General features: G+C 45.1%; 2 protein-coding genes across 4 annotated transcripts in view; one reads left to right on the top strand and one right to left on the bottom strand.

The window, feature by feature from the left end:
- Nucleotides 1-1,491, bottom strand: part of PKD1L3 (polycystin 1 like 3, transient receptor potential channel interacting) — a 79,545-nt gene extending 78,054 nt beyond the window's left edge. The window contains 1 exon segment of the mRNA XM_027773456.1: nt 1,194-1,491. Within this exon segment, the coding sequence (XP_027629257.1) occupies nt 1,194-1,491 (298 nt within the window).
- A 5,862-nt stretch (nt 1,492-7,353) lies between these two features.
- On the top strand, nt 7,354-18,296 carry DHODH (dihydroorotate dehydrogenase (quinone)). 3 transcript variants are annotated; one of them, XM_006152686.2, is made up of 9 exons: nt 7,354-7,402; nt 9,944-10,156; nt 12,604-12,803; nt 13,358-13,440; nt 15,376-15,563; nt 16,242-16,355; nt 16,960-17,113; nt 17,277-17,436; nt 17,937-18,296. In XM_006152686.2, exons 1-9 carry the CDS (start codon nt 7,382-7,384, stop codon nt 17,989-17,991), a joined length of 1,188 nt encoding a protein of 395 aa, XP_006152748.1. In that variant the 5' UTR covers nt 7,354-7,381; the 3' UTR covers nt 17,992-18,296. The 3 variants fall into 3 exon arrangements, with proteins under 3 accessions (XP_006152748.1, XP_014444905.1, XP_027629328.1); XM_014589419.1 differs by lacking the exon at nt 9,944-10,156 and having other exon boundaries at nt 7,377-7,402; XM_027773527.1 differs by lacking the exons at nt 7,354-7,402; nt 17,937-18,296 and adding an exon at nt 9,573-9,874 and having other exon boundaries at nt 16,960-16,995; nt 17,277-17,414.
- Nucleotides 18,297-22,149: the final 3,853 nt, after the last annotated feature.

A 22,149-nucleotide genomic window follows, 5' to 3' on the forward strand; every position in this document is an offset into this window, starting at 1 on the left:
GCTCTCAGAGTGGGATGCAGAAGGAAGTGACTCCAAACGAATAGTTTCTCCTTCTAGTCAACACTATGAGAATCAAAATGGCTAAATCCGCCCCATGGTCCGTTGTTCACAGACTGCTTAACTAATACTCTCATACGCACTCCTTATTTAGAATTGGTTTGAAAATTTTAGGTCTTTGGCAGCATGCAGCTCACCACTTACCAGACTGGCAAATGAAATAGTGCCCCTGTGAGCACGCGTCCTCCTTTGGCGAGAACTGATTGGAGTCTCTAGACATGTAGGTACAGCTGGCAGGTGTTGTGGCTGCAACATTTGCTTAAGAGATCACACCTCGATGAGCCTCATATCCAAAAGTCAGACATATTTGAAAAGTAAATATGAAAAACAAATTTGGCTGGCTTCCAATAGGTGAATATAGATTCTCCTCCACACATTATAGATTGTCTTTTTTTAATATTACGTGTTCTTTTTTCTTTTTAATTGTCAGAGGGCATGTGCGAGAGAAAAAGTACCCCCCAAAGGGATCTGAGTACACTACAATTCTTTTTCCTCTATTTCTTCATCCTGTCGGGATTTGGGGCCCACATACACATGCATTCATGTGTGTTTTTCAAATTGCCAAGTCTTGGATTCAACCGCTGGGATTGAGATTCATACTGCAGTTGGCTAAGTGGACCAGCTCCCGATGTACAGGGCTTAAACGCTGCACCATGGAGCCAGCCCATATGTGTTCTAATTTACCTAGGCCTTAATGATGATGAAGATGACACAATAATATCTTAGATTTTCCTGTGAAACTGTAAGATTATGGTGCATAATTATAAAAATATTATGTAAGAGTGACAAATGTAGATAATTATTTTTCTTAGTTTCTACATTAGGAAACTTGGAGCCGAAAATAACAAAGAGATGTTTACCAGGAAAAAAAAATAGTAACCACAAAAAGTTTTGTTTTTTAGAATCTTGCTCAACATTTTTAGTAAAATATTAGGTAAATTAACTTCAGATAGGCTGAGAAAAATTTCATCACCTTTGTTACACAGATGAGTTATAAAACGGAACTATGTCAGAAGAATGATGGGGATAAAGTGACTGACTTTTCTGCAGACAAAAGATTAAAATTACTTTTTCTCCTGTTCCAGAATAAAACACAAGGAAATGTCTTTCAAAGACATTAGACCCCAGACCTTTACCTGGGTGATCTCCTTCATGATGTTTTGATGGCGGTAAGTTCTGCCCAATCCACCACTTCTCCCCTTTTTTTAGAGAGTTCCAGATGAGACCTTGAACCTCCGGGTTCCAAGGGTAAGCAAGGTGTCCTCCCTGGGCAAAACAGTAACGTTGTGCTTCCTCAAAGCTGCAGTGAAATCTGTTCAGCTGATAACAACTCTTTTGCCCATGTAGCTCTGGGCTATTTATTGATAGCTCTCTTCCTAGAATGATACCTGCTATGAGGTACAACCAAAGCCAGGTTCTTCCTTTGGAGAGCATTTTCTCTGGGAACTGTGAGCAAGAAAAAGTATGGGGACTCAACAGCTGACTGGTCCTTTAAATATGTATCTTAGCAGGTTCGTCTTATTTATTCGTATTATTCTGTTATGAATTGGGAATCATTTGCCAAGGAAACAAAAGACTGTTTTGAGGGCGCAGATGATAAGCTGAAAGCAAATAGCAGAGTTCAATAAAGCAATGGGCCTGTTACAGCTGAGGCACCACCACCTGTGTCTACACCCCTGTATATGCATTTGGCAAATAAAAGTCTACTACAGAGCTAAGATGAAACTGTAAGGGGGTAGAGGATGATTTTTTTATTTTTATTTTTTTGTGGAGAGGTTTTTGCAATAGGGCACGTGGCTCATGCTCTTGCCAGAAAGAGAGAGAGACAGAGAGACAGAAAGTGAGAAATCATCCCCCAGGGGGGATCGCCACACTGCAATCCTTTTTCCTCCATTCTCCTCTTGGGATCTTGGGTATACACGCACATGTGCCCAGCATGAGTTTAAGCTACCAGGTCTCTGACTCGAACCACAGTCAACTACATGGGAATCCAGCAACATAGCCATTATGCCAACTGCTGGTTCCCAGTAGAGGATGATTTTTTTAAAAGAATTATTTTATTTAACTTTATTTATTTTAATTTGAGCAGATTGAGAGAGTGAGAGAGAAAGTGAGAAAGCAAGCTGCCTGGTCTGGGACTTGAACTGTGGTTGGTCATGTGGGAGTCCAGTAGCCTTAGCCACCATGCCATCTGCTGGCCCCAAGGATGATTAATATCTAAGTTGCTATTGCTAAAAATTGATAAATGTACTTTTTTATATGTGTGCTATTGGGTGTATGCACATACCAGAGACAGAGAGAGAAAGAAAATTACCTCCCAGAGGAAATGGCTACACCACAATCCCTTCTCCGCCATTCTCCTCTCAGATTTTGGGCATGCAAACACACGCAGCTAATGTGTTTTTTAACCCACTGGGTCCACCACTTGAACCATGTAGTTGGCCCATGAGGGATCCAGCGCTAAAACCACCATGCCACCTGTTGGCCTCAAATGTATTTCTTTGTAAAGACCATTCTTGCAGACTTATTTGATATTAAAAAATAAAATTTTAATTGACCTAAAAAATAAAATTTGAGTTTTGATTTAAAAAAGTAAAATTTCTTACGTATATTTAGGGTATACAAAATAGTGCACAGCAAGAAAGAAGGTTACTATAGTGAATCAAAGGGCCATTTCATCGTCTCATATAGCTACCCGTGCCTGGGGTGAGGGCAAGAACAGCTGAAATACACTCAGTCAGCATGAATCGCATACACAGTACAATTTTATTACCTATACTATTCATGTTGTCCATTAGCTCCCTAGACTTGTCCATTCAATGTATCTGCTACCCTGGGATTGATTTAAATGACTATATTCAGTCTCTTAAATACTGGCAAATGAAACTGGGCATAAATACTATCCTAAAGCTCTTACACAATAAAAAAAATATTTGGTTAAAAAATAAATACAAATGAAATACAAATAGAACAGAAAACTAAGGAAATCCAAATTTTGCTAAGCTGAATAGCAGATAAACACAGTTCTGGACTATGCCTACGCAAATTCCTTTGAATTTGGCACGCACGGTATTCTGTGCTGCAGGAAAGGGTTTTTTTCTGTCCATTTTTGTTCATTTGACTTGTGGACAAACATTTGTTCAGACAGCACGCAGTTTGGTCTTCACCTGCTGCATATCCATCACTTACATGTTATAGCTAGTTCCCTCTCCTGGTGCCAAGAAATGGTCATCAGTACATACAAATGTATGCATGATGGCACTGAAATCACTTGGCGGCTTTCAAGGTGAAGGTGGTTATTTGAATGCTCCAATTGATGCTTCTATTACTTTTTTAAATAGTTATGTAAGTGGACACTAAAATGAAACTTTCTCAAAAGTACAAACTCCAAACTTCAAAAATTTTGTGGAAAAATAGAATACAGTACAAGTTTTTTTGATGAAAAAGAATTTTGAGGGGCTGGCAGGTGGTGTGGTGGTTGGAACACTGGACTCCCAGATGGCTGACCACAGTTTGAGCCCCAGACCTGGTGCCTTGCTTTCTCACTTTCCTTTTCTCTGTCTCTCTCTGGTCAAATTAGAACATAATAACAACACATAAAATTAAATAATTCTTCTTTTTAAAATGAGAAATACAGTTTTATTTTTTTCATAATATGAATTTTCCATGGACTTCTTAAAAACTTTTTTTTTTGGAGAAGTTTTTGCTATAAGGTGCGTGCACTCACCAGAAAGACAGAGAGAGACAGAGAGACAGAAAGTGAGAAATGACCCCCCAGGGGGAATGGCCACACCACAATCCCTTCTCCTCTAAGGATCCTGGGCATGGACACACATGCACCCAGCGTGAGTTTAAGCCACCAGGTTCGGGACTCCAACCAAGGTCGACTACATGGCAGTCCAGCGACATAGTCATTATGCCAACTACTGGTCCCCTCCATGGACATTTTAAAGACCTTACTTAATACTCTTCAGTTTGAAAAACAATGTGGTAATTAAATAAAGGATATAGTATGATCACTATCTTGAAAGAATCTAAACATGGAAAAGACATAATATTTAACAAAGACAGTGAAAAGAGCCTTCATAGAGGGACAGTTTCACTATGACAGTTCAGATTAGAAATTATTTTCAGCATATGAGTTGGACATACATAGGCAGGATATTCATATTTAGACAGATAAAAAAGATACCTTAGAGCTAGCCAGTGGTAGTTAAGGTACTGGATCCCACATGGCAGACTGCTCAATTCGAGTCCCTGACTTGAAAACCATGATCAAAAAACTGGTGAGAGTATAATCAGAATGGACCTATCAACCTATCACTTTTTGTCCAGTGTGGGTATAACTATGTTGACCAAATACATTATGCTGAATTAACTTATTTCATTAAGTATAAAAGGAAGACACTCTGATAAGCATGAGTTTTAGCCTCATAAATATTTCCAATTATTTGGGGGTAGCAGGTGACATGGAGGTTAAGGTGGCTGGGTCCCACCTGCCTATGGTTCTAGTCCCAGACCTGGCAGCTTGAAAATCATGCTGGTGTGTGTGTGTATACGCTAAATTTCAAGAAAATGAAGAAGGTATTTCAGCACGGTCATCCCCTCTGGGAGTGATTTCTCTTTCAAAAAACCCCCTCTCTCTGGTGAACACATGAGCCCTCCAGTAAAAACTAAAAAAAAAAAAAATAATTCAGTGATCTCTATCATGTGTAGAATTTTAGATACCTAGCACGTAAATTATCAGTGGAATCTGCCTCTTACGTGTCCGTAGGTCTATTCATTTGTACCAGTCTGATATCCATATTGATATCATATAATTGATGAAACTTAAAAATGGTTTGAGTTGAAAAGTTTCGAACTTCCTTCCTTTTCAGCTCTACTTTCTGCTATGACAATAAGCCAGCTATTTCAGCTGGTGTAACAGAAAGGGAAATAAAAAATAAGAATTATTCTATTCAACTTTATTTTATTTTAATGTAACCAGATAGAGACAGAATGGGAGGGAGATGGAAAGTGAGAAAGCAAGCTGCCAGGTCCAGGATTCAAACCGTCCTTGGCCATGTGGGAGTCCTACGCTCTTAACCACCATGCCACCTGCTGGCCCCAAGACAGGAAAAATATTAACTGGCCATCATCAACATAATGGATGCAGTCTCCAAACAATAACTAGGATTAATGGTGTTGAGACTTGGTGGGCACTAAATAGCTCAGGACTGGGACGTGCATACTAGGTCAGCATGCGATACCCCACACTGACAAAGGTATACACTCAAGGTCTTTATTAGGAAGAGTATTTAAAAAAAAAAATTCCTATGTCTGTTGCACAGAATGTCAAGATATAATTAGAGTCACCTACCCCACTGGGCATTACAAACACATCTGCCAGGGTCCACAAAACTTTCAGGGGCTTAAAAGAAAACACATGGGGCTGGCAGGTGGCATGGTGGTGGGGATGCTGGATGGCCAACATTGCTGCCGCACTTCGAATCCCAGACCTAGTAGCTTGCTTTCTCATTTTTCCTTTCTCTATCTCTCTGTGGTAAAATAAAAAATAAATAGTAACAAATAAAATTAAGTAAAATAAATAAATAAATCTTTAAAAATAAAACCCCCAAAAAACATTTTATTGGGATGGTCTGATAGTTTAGTGGTTAAGAGAGCCAAATCCCACACAGCCAAAAAGGTCCAAATCTCAGTCCTGGCAGCTTGAAAAAACATGCTGAGCGCTGTGCACAGTAAGCCCAATTCCCACAATGTGGAAATGCAAGAAAGATTGCTGCCATGACCATGCCCCACTGAAGGGTGCTTTCCCCTCTGTCTCTCCATCCCTGACAAGACAGCAAAGTAAATATTTTTTTCTTTTAAAATTTGGGAAAAAAAATACCCCAATGAACTTTAAAGTTCAAGTTTTATGTTCATCTTCAAATTCAAAGAAGTAAAATTTATTGCCTTTTAACAAAATAATAGAGGGACTAGCAGTTAGCGTAATGGCTATGTCACTGGACTCCCACGTAGTCAACCGCGGTTTGCGTCCAGTACCCGGTGGCTTAAAACTCACGCCGGGGGCATGTGCGTGCATGTCCAAGAAGAATGGAGGAGAAGGGACTGCAGCATGGCCATCCCCCCCGAGGGTGATTTCTCGCTTTGTGTCTCTCTGTCTCTCTCTCTCTCTGTGTCGCGAGCACACGTGCCCTATAGCAAAAACCTCTTAAAAAATAATATATACTTATGGTCTACAACATAATCTCTTGCTATGTATATACACTGTAAAATACATTTTTTAAAATTCGCTACAGCGGGGCCGGCAGGTGTCAGACAGCTGGACTCCCACATGGCTGACGTCCCGGACCTGGCAGCTTGTTTTCTCGCTTTCCTTCTCTCTCCGGTCAACTACAAAAAAATAAAAATAAGGGAACCAGCAGTTACAGTAATGGCTATGTTGCTGGACTCCCACGTAGTCGACCACGGTTCGCGTCCTGGACCCGGTGGCTTAAAACACGCAGGGCGCGTGTGCATGCGTTGCCCAAGATCCCGAGAGAAGAGATTGCGGCGTGATCATCCCCCCTGGAGGGTGATTTCTCGCTTTCCGTCTCTCTGTCTCTCTCTGTCTGTCTGGCTAGTGCACGCACCCTATAGCGAAAACCTCTCCAAAAAAAAAAAAAATAAATTAAAAAAAAAATAAATAAATAAAAATGACAATGAGTAAAATTAAACAAAAAATTATTCTTAAAAAAAAATTCGCTACAGCACGAGTGTGCTGGGCTGGGGAGGAGGGAGAGAAAGAAAAAGTAAGAAATCACTCCATAGGAGGGATAGTCACCCGCAATTCCTTCTCTATTTTCCCTCTCCGGATTTTGACCAAGGGGTCAGACACGGGGAGACACACACACACAGCCATGCAGCGTATTTTTCAAGACCCAGGACTGAAACTACACAGCTGGCCAGGCAGCACTCAATGCCTTAACCAGGACGCTACCTTGGCCCTCGCCTGGTTCCCAGCGAGCACTGAAAGAGGTCTGAGCAACCGCCCAGTCCGAGAACTGCGGAGCTCCAGCAGCTGCCCTGCCTGCTGCAATACGAAGAAAAAAACCACCTAGACCTTGCGGAAAAGTGAGAGGGGCGTGGCCATCCGAATGCGCAAGTGTACAAATGCCCAATCAGAACCTTGGGGGTGGAGCATGGTCGACCCGCCACGGAGACGCCCGCCCCACCCTCCTGCCCGGGTATTGGCTGGTTGGCAGCTTCAGTGGCGGAGATGGAGGCGGGGGCGTCGTCATCTCCTCCAATGGGATACAGGGGTGGGCCCAGTGGCGGAAGGAGCATGGCGTGGAGACAGCTGAAAGTGAGTCCAGCAAATGGGGTTTGGGATGGCTAGGAAGAGAGCAGGGGCGACCGAAGAGAGGGGAGAGTGCAGAGTGAGCCCGGGCCGGGTGTGGTCCCCTTTGGGGCACGCGTTTGTCTCTGGGAGCCCCTGCAGGTGCCCATGCAATTACACGTGTCTTTGGCCAGGTGTGTGTCAGGTGGGTGCTGATCTGAGCGTGGGAGCACAGGGTCATATTTTTATGGAGCCTGGCGTGGGGCACTGGTAAATATGATCGCCTAGCATTATGTGCAGGATCCAGAGGAATGAAGTTAGGATAGGACGAGGTCCTACCGCTCGTAGATGAGTTTTTGATAGGGCTCGGGCTCTAAGTGATGGGTCTTAGTTTATTCCCAGGGCCCGCTCTGTGGTAGATGCTCAAATGTTGATTGACTTCAGGGCGTTCTTGCAATCCCCGGTGGAGACTCTGAAGAGTCCTTGATCTGCATTACATTAATAACTTGGAGGGATCCTTAAAGGCAAACCTTATCACTTCACCTTGTGTAAGAACAAAATCTAAATCTTTATTCTGCCCAAGGCCTTTCTCTAGTCTTTCTTCATTTTAAGCCATGCTTTCCTTCACTCATTTCCTAACTCTCCCCTCCCTCTACTCCTTGAGTGCTTCTCATTCTTTTCTGTAACTGAGAGCCTTTTCTTCCCCCTACTGCCTCCTGTTACATACACCTATTTATCCTTTGAATATCAGCCTTAAGTCTCATCCATCAAAGTCTTTCCTTGGAAAATCTTATTTTGTATACTGTAATGATGTACAGTGAATGAAGTAAATTTTTTTTTAAAAGTCAATGCCAGGATAATGAGTAAAAAAAAAGAAAAAAGAAAGCCTTTCCTTACCTCTGAGATTAGATTGGGCCTTTCCAGTGGTTCCATAGTCACATGATCATTGATTTCTGTCTTTTCATTAGATTGCATACTCCTCAAAAGTAGGGACCAAATCTCTTGCCCACCTCTGATTGCTCAGCTGATGAGTGATTGAAAATGTATAAGTGATCGACAGCATCTGGCAGTGATAATTAGAGAAAAAGCATTATGAACCACTTTTGATCTTAGAAGTTTTCCACTCAATAAGACCTGAAGCTTTTTTATATGTTACAACTTGCTTTATTATCCTAACATGGAATATATATTTTTATGTATAATTTTGAAAAGTCAGCATAATGTCCTAACTAGAATAAAGAGAAATTAAAATAATTTATAATAACATGTATTCAATATGTACATTTTGGGACATGCCTCACATAGATAAATAAGATAATTGAGTGTTTGAGCCTCTTAGAAATGTGAATGCAGGGCCAATAGGTGGCATAGTATAGGCACTGAACTCCCATGTGGTCGATGGTGGTTTGAGTCCCACACCCGAGTCCCAGACCTGGCAACTTGAAATCACTCTGGGAACGTGTAAGTGCATGCCTAAAATCCCGAGAGGAGAATGGAGGACAAGTGATTGTGTTGTGGCCATCCCCTGGGGGGTGATTTCTTGCTTTCTACCCATCTCCAGCAGTACACGTGCCCTATAGCAAAACAAACAAACAAAAACAACAACAACAAAAAAAAAACTAAAAAGAAATGTGAATGCATGGGCCAAACTCTAGGCAATGCACTATGTCATTCTTTATGGTGTTTCTGAAGAGGTCAACAATTCTTGGTAATGTTCTGTGTAAAACAGTACAGTTGTCCCTCAATTCACAAGGTAATTGTATTCCTGGGAAAGCCAGTGCATATGAAAAGCATGTGGGAGAGTTTGTGTTTCTGTGGTAAAACATAGTTTGGCTTTTGGTTTGGATAGTATGAACAGATTTTTTTTTTTTTTTTGGAGAGATTTTTTTCGCCAACGGTGGGGGGTTTTTTTTCGCTATAGGGCAAGAGACAGAGAGACAGAAAGCGAGAAATCACCCCCCAGAGAGGACGGTCACGCCGCAATCCCTTCTCCTCCAATCTCCTCTCGGCATCCTGGGCACGCACGCACACGTGCCCGGCGTGAGTTTTAAGCCACCGGGTCTGGGACGCGAACCATGGTCGACTACGTGGGAGTCCAGCGACATAGCCATTACGCTAACTGCTGGTTCACCAGATTTTTTTTATCTACATGAACGTAAGCAGGATATTCAACAGTCATATGGGATGTGGTCTTAAGCTGAGAGGGATGTTTGACTTCATCCATTGTGGCCTAATAAATCTTATTAGCATTACTCCATCACTGGAGCCATTGAAGATGCCCCTAGTGTGTCAGGGGACAGTCCTGCCTCTCTTGGAAACCTCTGGCCTAGAGTGCTCAGGGAAATCTTCAGGGCCAGAGGAATGTCTGTAGCAGGAGTGAGGATGCAGCCGCTCACAGCAGGGGGCAGTGTGAGACAGAATAGCTTTGAAGGAGACCAGTATCAGCAGAGGGTGAACATCACCTCCTGGGACATGTCATTGCATTGTCCGTGTGTACAGGTATAAAGGGCTCATGGGGGTGCTGCAGCTAGCCTGCTAGGGGCCCCCTCATAAGTTCTCTTTTTCCAGAAGCGGGCCCAGGATGCTGCAATCATCCTGGGGGGTGGAGGACTTCTCTTTGCCTCCTATCTGGCTGCCTCAGGGGATGAACATTTCTACACTGCTCACTTGATGCCGGCACTGCAGCGGCTGCTGGACCCAGAGTCTGCCCACAGACTGGCTGTTCGCATCACCTCCCTGGGCCTCATTCCTCGTGCCACATTTCAAGACTCAGACATGCTGGTAGGTGCTCCTGGAACACCCCACCTTGTTCATTAGAGACAAGGGTGAGAGTCGAAGTCCCCTGAAATTTCTTAGCTGGCACTGATCCTCTTGAAAACCAAAGTTCTGGGACCAGCAGATGGTGTAGTGGTTTCATCACTGGACTCCCATATTGCCAACTGTGTTTAAAATCCTGGACCTGGTGGCTTCAAACTCATGCCAGGCCCATGTGCATACCTGCCCAAAATCCCAGGAGGAGAATGGAGAAGTGATTGCTATGTGGCCACCCTCTCCTTGGGGGGAGGGGGGTGTGATTTTTCACTTTCCCTGTCTCTGTCTCTCAAGCACTGTAAGGCAGAAATAGAAAACCAGAGTCCCAGGTTAGCATTGGGAACCTGAGAATAATGATTATTTTTGTTATGTATCATATAATTACATAATAACAATCATTATATATACTTTATGTGGGACTTATTAAGCAGTGCTTTCATTTAATCCTCACAAGTACTTCACGAGCAGATTCTACCATCATCCTTGTCTATCGATCAGGAAACTGAGGCACAGAGTAGTTAGGTGACTTGCTCAAAGGCACAGGTAGGAAATGGCAGAACCAGGACTCTAACCATTGAGTCTGGCTCTGGCATCTATCTCCTGAGCCACTCTCCTCACTGCCGAATCCCCCCTCTGCTCAGTGACTGCTGTCATCAGACAGCTAACATGATGCAGGTGTGTCTAGTTGGGCCCTGTGAGGCGGGCATGCAAACACCTGTCCCTTCCTCATTCAGCCGTACCGTCAGCACATGGGCCCCACCACGTGACTTACTGTGTCCTGGGATTACTGCAGCGAACAAAATAGAAGGAGCCATGTCCTCATAGAAAATGTACGCTTTATAAGCCACAGCACTTTCCTTCAAGAAACTTACCAAAGGGGGACATCAGATTGCCTTGGACAAGGGCACAAAACCCAGCAGCCTCTGGAGCTCCTTGGGGCAGAGTCACCGAGGGGCCCTTCTCTATAGTTCCCCTTTTTCTTCCCCTCTTCAGTTTTTCTATGGGGCATGTACACTCCACTGGAGAGACTGAGGAAGTCAGAAAGCACCCTCCTGGAGGGATGGCCACACTGCAATCCTTCCTCCTCCATTCCCCTCTTGGAATTTTGGACTTTATGCACTTTTTTTTTTTTTTTTTTTTGAGAGATTTTGCATGTGCTCACTGGAAACCCAGAGAGACAGAAAGTGAGAATCACCCCCCTGGGAGGGTTGGCCATGCTGCAGTCCCTTCTCTTCCAATCTCCTCTTGGGATTTTGGGCACACACACACACACGCACCTGGCATGAATTTAAGTCGCCGGGTCTGGGACCCGGCTGCGGTTGACTACATGAGAGTCCAGTGACATAACTATTATGCCATCCACTGGCTGGTCCCAACACACATGTTTTTTCAAGCTTCCTGGTTCAGAACTTGGTCCTTGCAGTTGGTTGTGTGGGGTCCAGCTGCCTTAACCACTATGCTACCAGATGGTCCCTACCATTCCCCTTTGACCTTAAACTCCTTGTCTCTGTCCAATTGTTGTTTGCCATTTTATCTGTTTGCCGTCAGATAAACACTAGAAGGTGCTGTGGGTTAGAACAGCAGTCCCCAACCTTCCTGGCACATGGACTGGCCTAGTGGAAGACAATGCCTTCACAGACGGGCTGGGGGTTGGAGAGCTGGTCCCAGGATAACCCAGTTGCACCACATCCACCATGTCACCATGTGCCCCATTTCCACTACTGTACCACATTGCAATATACGATGACACAATCATGCAACAATAGGGTCCGCACTCCCCTGAGAATCCAATACCGTCACTGATCCACCAGGAGGTGGAGCCCAGGTGGCAATACTAGCTGTGAACATGGTGGCTCTCTCCCTCATCCACCTGTCGCTGAGCACCTTCCTTGCTGTAGCTCCCCCATGGGAGTCTGGGTCTTGCTGGGGCACTTATCAGCGTGGCTGAGGAGGGACACAGCTGGGCTGACTTATAACTGATTAAAGGATTTTGCTGCTTGACACTGTGATTTTAGAGTAGCACTTTGTAGGGGCTGACTCCAATAGGCTGCCCTCTTCCACCAAGGATATATTATCAGTAGACAAGCAGGTACGAGTCTTAGCTATGACTGGAAGGCAGTGCCCTCTCTCGTTCCACCACAGTGGAACACTTTTTCTCCCCAACCTTGGAGTTACTATAGTCCGTGGTTTACAAAGTCTAGCTGGCATTGGAATTACCTGGAGAGCATGCGCACCCTTGGCGCTCCTTTTCTCAGCTGGCCCCGAGGTTTTGATCCCGTAGTCCTGGAATGGGCCCTGGAATCTGATGCTGAACAAGCTCCCAGGTGATTCTGATGTCCGTGTGCTGGAATCGCACTTTGAGGACAGTGGGATAGACTTGTGTCCCTTGTGTCCCTCTGACTCTCTTCTTTTCCCAGGAAGTGAGAGTTCTGGGCCATACATTCCGAAACCCAGTAGGAATCGCTGCAGGATTTGACAAGCATGGTGAAGCTGTGGATGGACTTTATAAGATGGGCTTTGGCTTTGTGGAGATAGGAAGTGTGACCCCGAAACCTCAGGAAGGAAATCCCAGGCCCAGGGTCTTCCGCCTCCCGGAGGACCAAGCTGTCATCAACAGGTAGGTGAGCTGCTGCTGGTGAATAAGGGACGCCCCTACTCAGCTGGGCTCTTGGGTGTGAGATCTGCCTCGGGGTTTCTCTCACACAGAGTGGACTTTTTTCCTGTCTTTTGGAGGGAACCCTGTTGAACATCTGGTATGTGCCAGGCGCATGTCCTCACACTAACCCGGAAAGTACGTTTCATGACATCAGTTTAACACCTTATGCTGTTACCAGAGAGTGGCTTGGCTGGGGTGGGACTGCTAAGGAGGAGGTGGCAGCGTCTGGGCAGGGCTGCGGCAGCTCCTGCTGACCAGTCTGGGCTGTTTCCAGCACTGCTTGGCGGAGCAGCTTGTTTTCTGGCTGTAAACGTTCCTCTGTGCTTGGTGGTGTTCTAGCAAGTTCTCTAGGAGTCCCAGGGATGTTCAGACCTTGGAGGTCTAGAAACTGACTCTGATCTTTTCCTCTTCTGTTTCTAGAAGTCATAAGTAGATGGGGGCAGTGGGGGCGGGGGGAAGAGGGCACTGTCCCCAGGTGTTTTGTCCCTAACTTCACCCCTCCCGGTGTGCTCCAGGTACGGGTTTAACAGCCACGGGCTGTCGGTGGTGGAACGCAGACTGCGGGCCAGGCAGCAGCAGCAGACGAGGCTCACAGAAGGTACAGAGGATGTGCGTTCGGGCTTCCTCTCCTCACCAGAAGGGAACGGAGAGAAATGCTGTGAAAAAACGTGACTGTGCAGTAGAGAAAAACCCTGAGGACTTGGGGCTCCTCTTAGATGTTTCCTTGTTCCAGTGCAGCCCGCAGGGTTTTAACTGAAGGTCACATAAACTGTCTGCAAAGACTCATCTGTTTCTGCCTCATTATATAAACCTGTGTTCTGCCCTAACTAGGGAAGCTTGGAAGTTAGCAGAGAGGCCCATTGAGGCCACAGGGGTGGTTAAGATGCTGAGTGGGACTTGAGCGCCACCTTCATACTCTCTGCTTTGTTGTCCTTCTGTCCTTTATATAAGTGATGTGTATTAATTATACCAGAGTTAGTAAATACAGAGACAGAGAAGAAACGGAAGTTATGAGGCCAGCAGGTGGTGTGGTGGTTAAAGTGCTGGATTCCCACATGGCCGATTGTGGTTCAAGTCCCAGACCTGATGGCTTGGAAAAGCATACCAGGCTCATGTGTGTGCCCAAAATCCCAGGAGGAGAATAGAGGAGAAGGGATGGCAGGGTGGCCATCCCTCCTCGTAGATAATCTCTCACTTTCCCTCTCTCTGTCGCTTCAGCGAGTGCACACATCATATGGCAAAAACCTAAAAAAAAAAAAAAAAAAGTTACTCATAGTTCTCCACACTCAGTGATAACTCATATTAACATTTAGGAAAATATTCTTCATGGCATGTTTTGGAAACAATCTGCATGTTGAAGGTGACCTTCGGAGAGGCTGTTTGATTGCTGCTTCACTTTTCACATTTGAGAAAGGGGAGGGCATTGGTAATTGGGGCCAGACCACAGGAGCAGCCAGGGCTGAGCTAGGAGTACTGAGTTGTACAGTCATGCTAAGTATAGAAGTGACCACATATAAGTGATTACATCATCAGACTTCTACATTTTTAAACATCGTAATTAAGAAAATTGTCCTTTATTTTATTTTTTTTAGGTTTTTGCCATAAGATGTGTGTGCTCACCAGAGAGAGACAGAGAGAGGGAAAATGAAAAGTCATCCCCAGGGCGGATGGCCATGCCACAAACCTTTCTCCTCAATTCTCCTGAGATTTTGGGCACAAACACATGTGCCTGTGGGATTTTCAAGCCTCTGAGTCCGGGGCTTGAACTGTGGTTGGCCATGTGGGAGTCCAGTGTCCTAACCACCATATCTACCTGCTGGCCCCAAGGTATTTTATACATCTTTAATGTTGCTTTTACTTCACTAACTGTACATCCAGCCACTCGGCCCAAGACCAACAAGCATCTCTTGAGATTAAAGGTGTACCTTCTGACATGGTGATTGGCTTCTGTCTTTAGTTTTTGTTGTTGTTGTTTTGAGAGGTTTTTGCTATAGGGCGCATGTCCTCTCCAGAAAAATAGACACAGAGAGACAGAAAGCAAGAAATCACCCTTTGGGGAGATGGGCACGCCACAATCCCTTCTCCTCCATCCTCCTCTCGGGATCTTGGGCATGCACATACACACATCCAGTGTGAGTTTAAGCCACCGGGTCCAGGACTCAAACTGCAGTCTACTACATGGGAATCCAATGACATAGCCATTATGCCAACTGCTGGTCCCTCCTATTTTTAGTTTTATTATATTTTTGAGACCTACTTTTGTTTTTTGCTAGCATTTGCACTCTGAATTTCTCCAATTTCCACTAAAATTTGGAAATAAAGGGGCAAAATGCAGTGAAACACCCTTGCAGTTGCCCCAGAGGGGAACTGTGTCTGGCCAGCAGCAGCAGCGTGTGCAGTGGCTCACACGTTGGTCAGCTGGTGTCGGAGTGCAGGTTGGTGGCAGGAGACCTTCAGGACTGCTAGAGGGTTGGGTAGTCAAGGACAGCCTCCTGGCAGGTGGGGACACAACCTTGACTGGCACTGTTTACAGATGGGCTGCCACTGGGAATAAACCTGGGCAAGAATAAGACTTCGGTGGATGCTGCTGCAGACTACGTAGAAGGGGTTCGAGTCCTGGGCCCCTTGGCTGACTACCTGGTAGTGAACGTGTCCAGTCCCAACACAGCTGGGCTGCGGAGCCTTCAGGGGAAGGCCACACTGCGCCACCTGCTGACCAAGGTGGGCAATTACATCTCCGTGCCCTGTTCCACTAGCCTGCCTTACTCCTGTTCATTCTCCAGGACATAGCTTCAGTGTCCTTAACACCTGGACTGGTAAACACCCCTCGCTGTACCCTCCTAGGGCACCCTCTAATCCTGTCACAGCATGGATTATATGCAGTAGTCATGAAGTGTTCAGTTACCTGCTGCTAATTCATAGGGAAAGTGAGAAATCACCCCCGGGTGTGATTGTGGCCACCCCACAATCCCTTGTCCTCCATTCTCCTGGGATTTGGGGCACACACACATGCCTGGTGTGGTTTTTAAGCCCCCAAACACCAGGCCCCTCTCAATTTCACTCTGACCTGCCACCTAGCATAGTGGACGAGTTGAAGGGCTCTGAATCATGCAGCACTTGTGACAGTATTTCCTTATTTTTGTTTTATTCTAAAGTCTAAAAATACCTTAAGATATTAGCCAGTGCTAATGCCTTGAGATCTCTTGGTTCAGAAGAATTGACTCTGAGCCATCTTGATGGGGTCACTCGCGTAACTGAGGGTTGGGTTTGCTTTAAAGGAGAAATTGCTCACGTTCTGTTTGATAGCTTGTGTGAATACACTGACCTTTGGCTATGGTGCAAGGTTGTCCCTTCAGGCTGTGGTCTAGGGTCCCCATCACTGGCCATGTGTCACTCCAGGTGCTACAGGAGAGAGACGCCTTGAAGGGAGAGCATAGGCCGGCAGTGCTGGTGAAGATTGCCCCTGACCTCACAGCCCAGGACAAGGAGGATATTGCCAGTGTGGTGAGAGAGGTGCGAGTGAGCCCAGCCTGGGGGTCGTGGGGGACGAACAGGGGGCTCTCACTGTCTCTAGAGGCCATTTGACCTAGTGAGTTCCTCTCTGTGACACTGAGGCTGGTGTGGAGTCTCATGATGCAGCACATCCTGTAGTAGAGCAAATGTCTGATTGGTCTTTATTCATGCCTCTTACTTCTCTTTACTCATCTTCACCGAGCAAGGGCTGGAAGGCTGTTTGTGCTCACGTTCCTGGCCAGTCACAGTTGGGACTAGAGTGTTCTCTCTCTCCAGCCTCTCTCTGACCAGGCCTCTATGTCATAGGAGGGTGTAGAAACAGACTGAGTTGGCAGTCATGGGTTCAAATCCTGGTTCTACCACTTACTACCTCAGGCCTTTGGACAAGACAAGTAGGCTGTTCTCAGGATTAATTTCTGTCCTAGTAGAACACTGTGGGCATCTATATAGAGAGCTGCTGTTGTCACACCAGGGTTCATTCTGATACTCATGTGAGATGCATGTAGGGGCCTGGTATAGCTCTGCATCTGAGGGGCCGTAGGTGCGGATGCTTCTCTGAGTCCTTCCACACTGTGACTCAAAGGCCCTTTCTCTTGCTTGGCAGTTGGGCGTCGATGGATTGATTGTCACGAACACCACAGTGAGTCGGCCTGCCGGCCTCCAGGGTGCCCTGCGCTCCGAAATGGGAGGGCTGAGTGGGAAACCCCTCCGGGATTTATCAACTCAGACCATCCGGGAGATGTATGCGCTCACCCAAGGCAAGGCTGGGGTCTCTGTCTTCAGCTTTGTGTGTGGCTTGGACTCCAGGGTTGTGATGGGGATCATTGTGCTGTGTTCATTTGGGGGTTGGAGGGCTGAGGCCAAGCCAAGGTGCTGGTTCTTATATCCTTCTTCACAGCATTGCCATGTGCTTCTCTGCAGGCAGAATTCCCATAATTGGGGTTGGCGGTGTCAGCAGTGGGCAGGACGCGCTGGAGAAGATCCAGGCAGGGGCTTCCCTGGTGCAGCTGTACACGGCCCTCACCTACCACGGACCGCCTGTGGTGGGCAGGGTGAAGCGAGAGCTGGAGGCTCTTTTGAAGTGAGTTGGGCTGTGTGGACTTGAAACAGGAGACGCTCATTCACTCAACTCAAGGGGATGCTAATCATCTGTTTATTACTCATTGAGACAGGATTTGAAGGGTACACCTTGAATGCAGGGGAAAGTTACTCTGCATTATTCCTTTGACAAAGGACAAATGGTGCCAGGGATCTCAGGGTTAACTTCCAAGGCACTGGTGTCTACAAAGAAGGGCTGTCCATTTTATTTGAGAGTGAGGGGCCTGAGGATTCCTGGCAACATTCACATTAATTAACATTGGCTCACTGTTGGGGAGCCATCAGTGCTTAGAATCAGTTCCCTTACTGTTCCGACAACTGGGTAGAAATAGCTTCACGTCCCTAGTGAAGACACTGAGGAGGGCTCAAGTGCCTGTGATGGGATGGTACCTTGGAGAGAGGCATTTACGAGTGCAGGCTTCCTATAGAGTGGGGTCTGCCCTTTCCCATTTGCTGAAATTGCTTTGCTTTTTGTTTTTCCAGAGAGCAGGGGTTTAGCAGGGTCACAGATGCTGTTGGAATAGATCATCGGAGGTGAGGCTGTTGTCTGTTGGAAACTGGATCTGGAACCTTCCTCTGAGCTCACAAGAGCCTTCGTGGTGGAACCTGAGAGAAGGGACTGTGTCTCGAGCTATGTCCTCCATAGTGTGTCTGGCCAGCTGTAAAAGCCAACCATAAGGGTCGTCAGAGTCAACAGAAGGCTTTCTTCTAGCACTTGGCTGGGCCGTAAACTGCATTTGTACTTCTTTCTAGATTCAAACTCCAGGATCTTCCAGTACTGCAAGGGCACTAAATATTTGGGAGAAAAATTATGGAAAAAAATAAAGCTTTGTAAAACCTGGATTTATACCCCAGCCCTCTCTGGAGGGCAAGTCTTTGTTCAGATGCTGCAGGGTCTTGCAGTTCTCTGTACCTGGATCTGTAGTAGGCTTCCATCTGGGTTTTTTTTTTGTTGTTGTTAGAGAGATTTTTGCTATAGAGTGCATGTGCTTGCCAGAGAAACAGAAAGAGACAGAGATACTGAAAGCGAGAAATCACCTGCTGATGGGTCGGCCACGCTACAATCTCTTCTCCATTCTCCTCTTGGGATTTTGGGCACACAAGTACCCAAAATTCACATGCCCATTGTGAGTTTTAAGCCACCAGGTCTGGGACTTGAAACGTGGTCAACTGCATGGGAGTTCAGTGACATAACCATTATACCATCTGCTGGTCCCTCCATCTTTATTTATTGTGAGTTTAATTTTATTTTGAAAATACTTCTTTTTATTTAAAAAAGGATTATTTAATTTCATTATTATTATTATTATTATTTTTAGTATTTGACCAGAGAGAGAGAAGAAAAGTGAGAAAGCAAGCCACCAGGTCCAGGACTCAAACCACAGTCAACCATGTGGGAGTCCAGTGCCTTAACCATCATGTCACCTGCTGGCCCCTTGAAAATATTTCAAACATAGAGAAAAGTTGAATAGTATAACGATCTAACAAACTTCCTTATACCATTTTTTTTTTTTAGTTATTTTATTTAACTATATTTTAATTTGACCAGAGAGAGAGAGTGAGAGAGTGAGCAAGCGAGAGAGAGGGAAAGTGAGAAAACAAGCCACTCAAACAGGTCTGGGACTCAAACCATGGTCGGCCATGTGGGAGTCAGTGCACCCAACTACCACGCCACCTGCCCACTCTATACTCTTAGTTTTGATTCACCACTTGTTAACATTTTTCACGTTTGCATTCTCAACATATAGATTCAAAAAAATTATATATATATATGTATAAAACTTATTTTTTATTGCTGAAGCATTACCTTGCAAATTTACCCAGAATGCTTCTATGTGTCTCCTAAGCATACTGACATGTTTTAGTTATAAAACTGCTATGCATTCCTTTAAATTTTTTTTTTTAATTTTGTTATTATTTTAAATTTGACCAGAAAGAGAGAAAGGGAAAGTGAGAAAGCAAGCCACCAGGTCCAGGACTCGAATTGCAGTTGGCTGTGTGAGAGTCCAGCATCACAACCACCATGCCACCTGCCAGCTCCATTTTTTAAAAAAATTTTAATCAATAGTTTTTACTATAGGTATGAACACTTGAGTGGGGGGTGGAAAGGTGTTTTACATTTTGGTAGATAAAGCCAAATTGCTCCTGTAAGATTCTTTTTTTTTTGGAGAGGTTTTTGCTATAGGGCACGTGCGCTCGCCAGACAGACAGAGAGAGACAGAGAGATAGAAAGCGAGAAATTACCCCCCAGGGGGGATGGCCACGCTGCAATCCCTTCTCCTCCATTCTCCTCTCGGGATCTTGGGCACGCACGCACACACACCCGGCGTGAGTTTAAGCCACCGGGTCCAGGACTCGAACCGCGGTCAACTACATGGGAGTCCAGTGACATAGCCATTACGCTAACTGCTGGTCCCTCCAGATTCTTTTTTTTTTTTTTAAAGTTAGTGTTTATAACCATCATTTAAAATTTTTAAAAATTATTTATTTTATATATTATTATTTAAGTTTACTATAGGACATGTGCTCACCAGAGAGAGAGAGAGAGAGAAAGTGAGAAAACAAATCACTAGGTGTGAGACTTGAATAGCCATGTGGGAGTCCAGTGTCTTCACCACCATGCCACTTGCTAGCCCCACTACAATTTTTAATTTTTTAATGTTTCTTTTGTGAGAGGCAAACGAGTGTCCTCAGTAGGATCCCTACCCACCCCCAACTTCCCAGTTGATTAGAATCATAGATGTGTGTCTGGCATGTGCAGGTCACCTGGGGAACCAAACCCACATGGTCTTCTATAAGGGTCCAGTGTCACTTATAGAAGACACTGCAGTATCTTGTCATGAGCCAAACCAGCCCTATTCAGTCTTCTTTCTTTATGATAGCATATGTGTGTGTGCATGCACATGCACATACACATGTTCTCACTGCTCAAAGACTGCTGTAGTAAGTGCTTCATATCCTGTATTACCTAAAACAAAACAAAACAACACAAAAAATACTTCTCTTAACCACAGTTCCATAATTACACCTAAGAAAATCATGCTACTCTATATCATTTAGCATTCAGGCCATATTCAGATTTCTCCCATTGCCCTCCTGATATCTTCCATAGCCAGTCAGGGCTCATTCATATGTCTCTTTAGTTTCTTTTTAAATTTATTTTTTTAGAGAGATTGTTTTGCTGTAGGGCATGTGCACTTGCTGGAGAGACAAAGACTGAAAGACAGAAAGAAATCGCCTCCCAGGGGTGTGGCCATGCTGCAATCCCTTCCCCTCCATTCTCTTCTAGGGATTTTGGGCGTGCGTGCACATGGGCCCAGAATGAGCTTCAAGCTGTGGGGTCTAGGACTTGAACTTCAGTTGACCATGTGGGAGTCCACTGACATAACCATTAGCCATCTGCTGGTTCCTCTTTAGTTTCTTTTAATTTAGAACAGTAACCTCTGAAGAGATCCTGTCATTTGTTTGGTAGACAGTTTATGTTCTAGATTCCCAGGATAAAGAATGCATTTCCAGTTGTCTGGTAGACAGTTCTATGTTCTAGATTCCCAGAATAAAGACTATTTCCTGATCTCTGTTATAGTTGGGTGTAGTCATATGACCAAGTTGTGATCAATGAGGTATTTGTGAAAGTGTTGTGTAAAATTTCTGGGAAGTCTACTGCCTGGAACATAAGAATCATGGCTAGAGTGTTGGAATCCATCTTAAACCCAAGGGTTGAGGTCATTCTTCAGGATGATAGAAGCCAAACCTGGAAAGAACTTCAAGACACAACCAAGACTATTTTTAACACTTAGGAAACCTTTCCTTCATAGGGAGGAATGCAAAGAGTGCAAATGTTTATTGAGTTTTCTCCCCTGAGGACCTGACCTTTGGAGCCTCACCCTGGGAGGCTGCCCAGGTATTTTCACAAATCCACTGTGTGCCAATTCCAGATCTTTCCCATTCTGCTCCTGTAGTACACACACTTCTAATACCTGTGTCCAGTGTCCTCTTACATGCGAGCCACACCGACTTCATTTCCCACACGTATAACCACCTGGTTCTTAAATAAATTCTCCCTGAATGCTAAGTCTTATTCAACATAACAGGAGCCAGACTACAGGGCAGGGATTTAGGTAATCCATCTCCACCAACCTTCCTACCTCTTCTACTTCAGAAAATAAAACCTTGCATGCTTCAGTCACTGTTAACTGGGGTTTTCTCTCATACTTAGCCAAATTGAACCCAAGTGAATAAAGAAGCCAGGCTGGGGCTGGATGGTGCTACAGCGGCAAAATGTGACCACTGTGAGGCTGACCCATGTGAAAGGTTCTGGGTTCATCTCAAGACCTCCCTCAGTACACCAGGCATGTGAATTACCATGATCTTGGGCTGGTTGAGGCTAAGGGTAGAACTCTGCATCAAGACCCTATTGGGGAACTCAAGATTTTCTGCCCAGACCTCACCCTCCTGACCCCAAGATCTATGTCAGAGTAATCCTTAACTCCTATGGAATCTGTTGCATAAAGGGAGAAAAACAGGACCACAGAGAGATTGCAGAGCACCTTCTGCAGGCCTCTGAACACCCAGATTTAACTCCAAAAATTAGGGGAAAAAACCATATACTCCATCAGATGACCACAAACCACTGCAGAGGCATAAGAAATATGAGAAGCCAAGCTTTCCCCAAGGGAAAAGGATAACTCCTGATCCT

Source organism: Tupaia chinensis, unplaced genomic scaffold (genome assembly GCF_000334495.1).
Source record: "Tupaia chinensis unplaced genomic scaffold, TupChi_1.0 Scaffold000355_1, whole genome shotgun sequence".
In the NCBI taxonomy this organism is placed as follows: domain Eukaryota; kingdom Metazoa; phylum Chordata; class Mammalia; order Scandentia; family Tupaiidae; genus Tupaia; species Tupaia belangeri.

Excerpts from the sequence above, each read along its gene's own strand:
- DHODH (XM_006152686.2), top strand. The coding sequence starts at position 7,382 with ATGGCGTGGAGACAGCTGAAA. Across the intron at positions 10,157-12,603 it reads TTCAAGACTCAGACATGCTG|GAAGTGAGAGTTCTGGGCCA; the intron begins GTAGGTGCTCCT and ends TTCTTTTCCCAG. Across the intron at positions 17,437-17,936 it reads GAGCTGGAGGCTCTTTTGAA|AGAGCAGGGGTTTAGCAGGG; the intron begins GTGAGTTGGGCT and ends TTGTTTTTCCAG.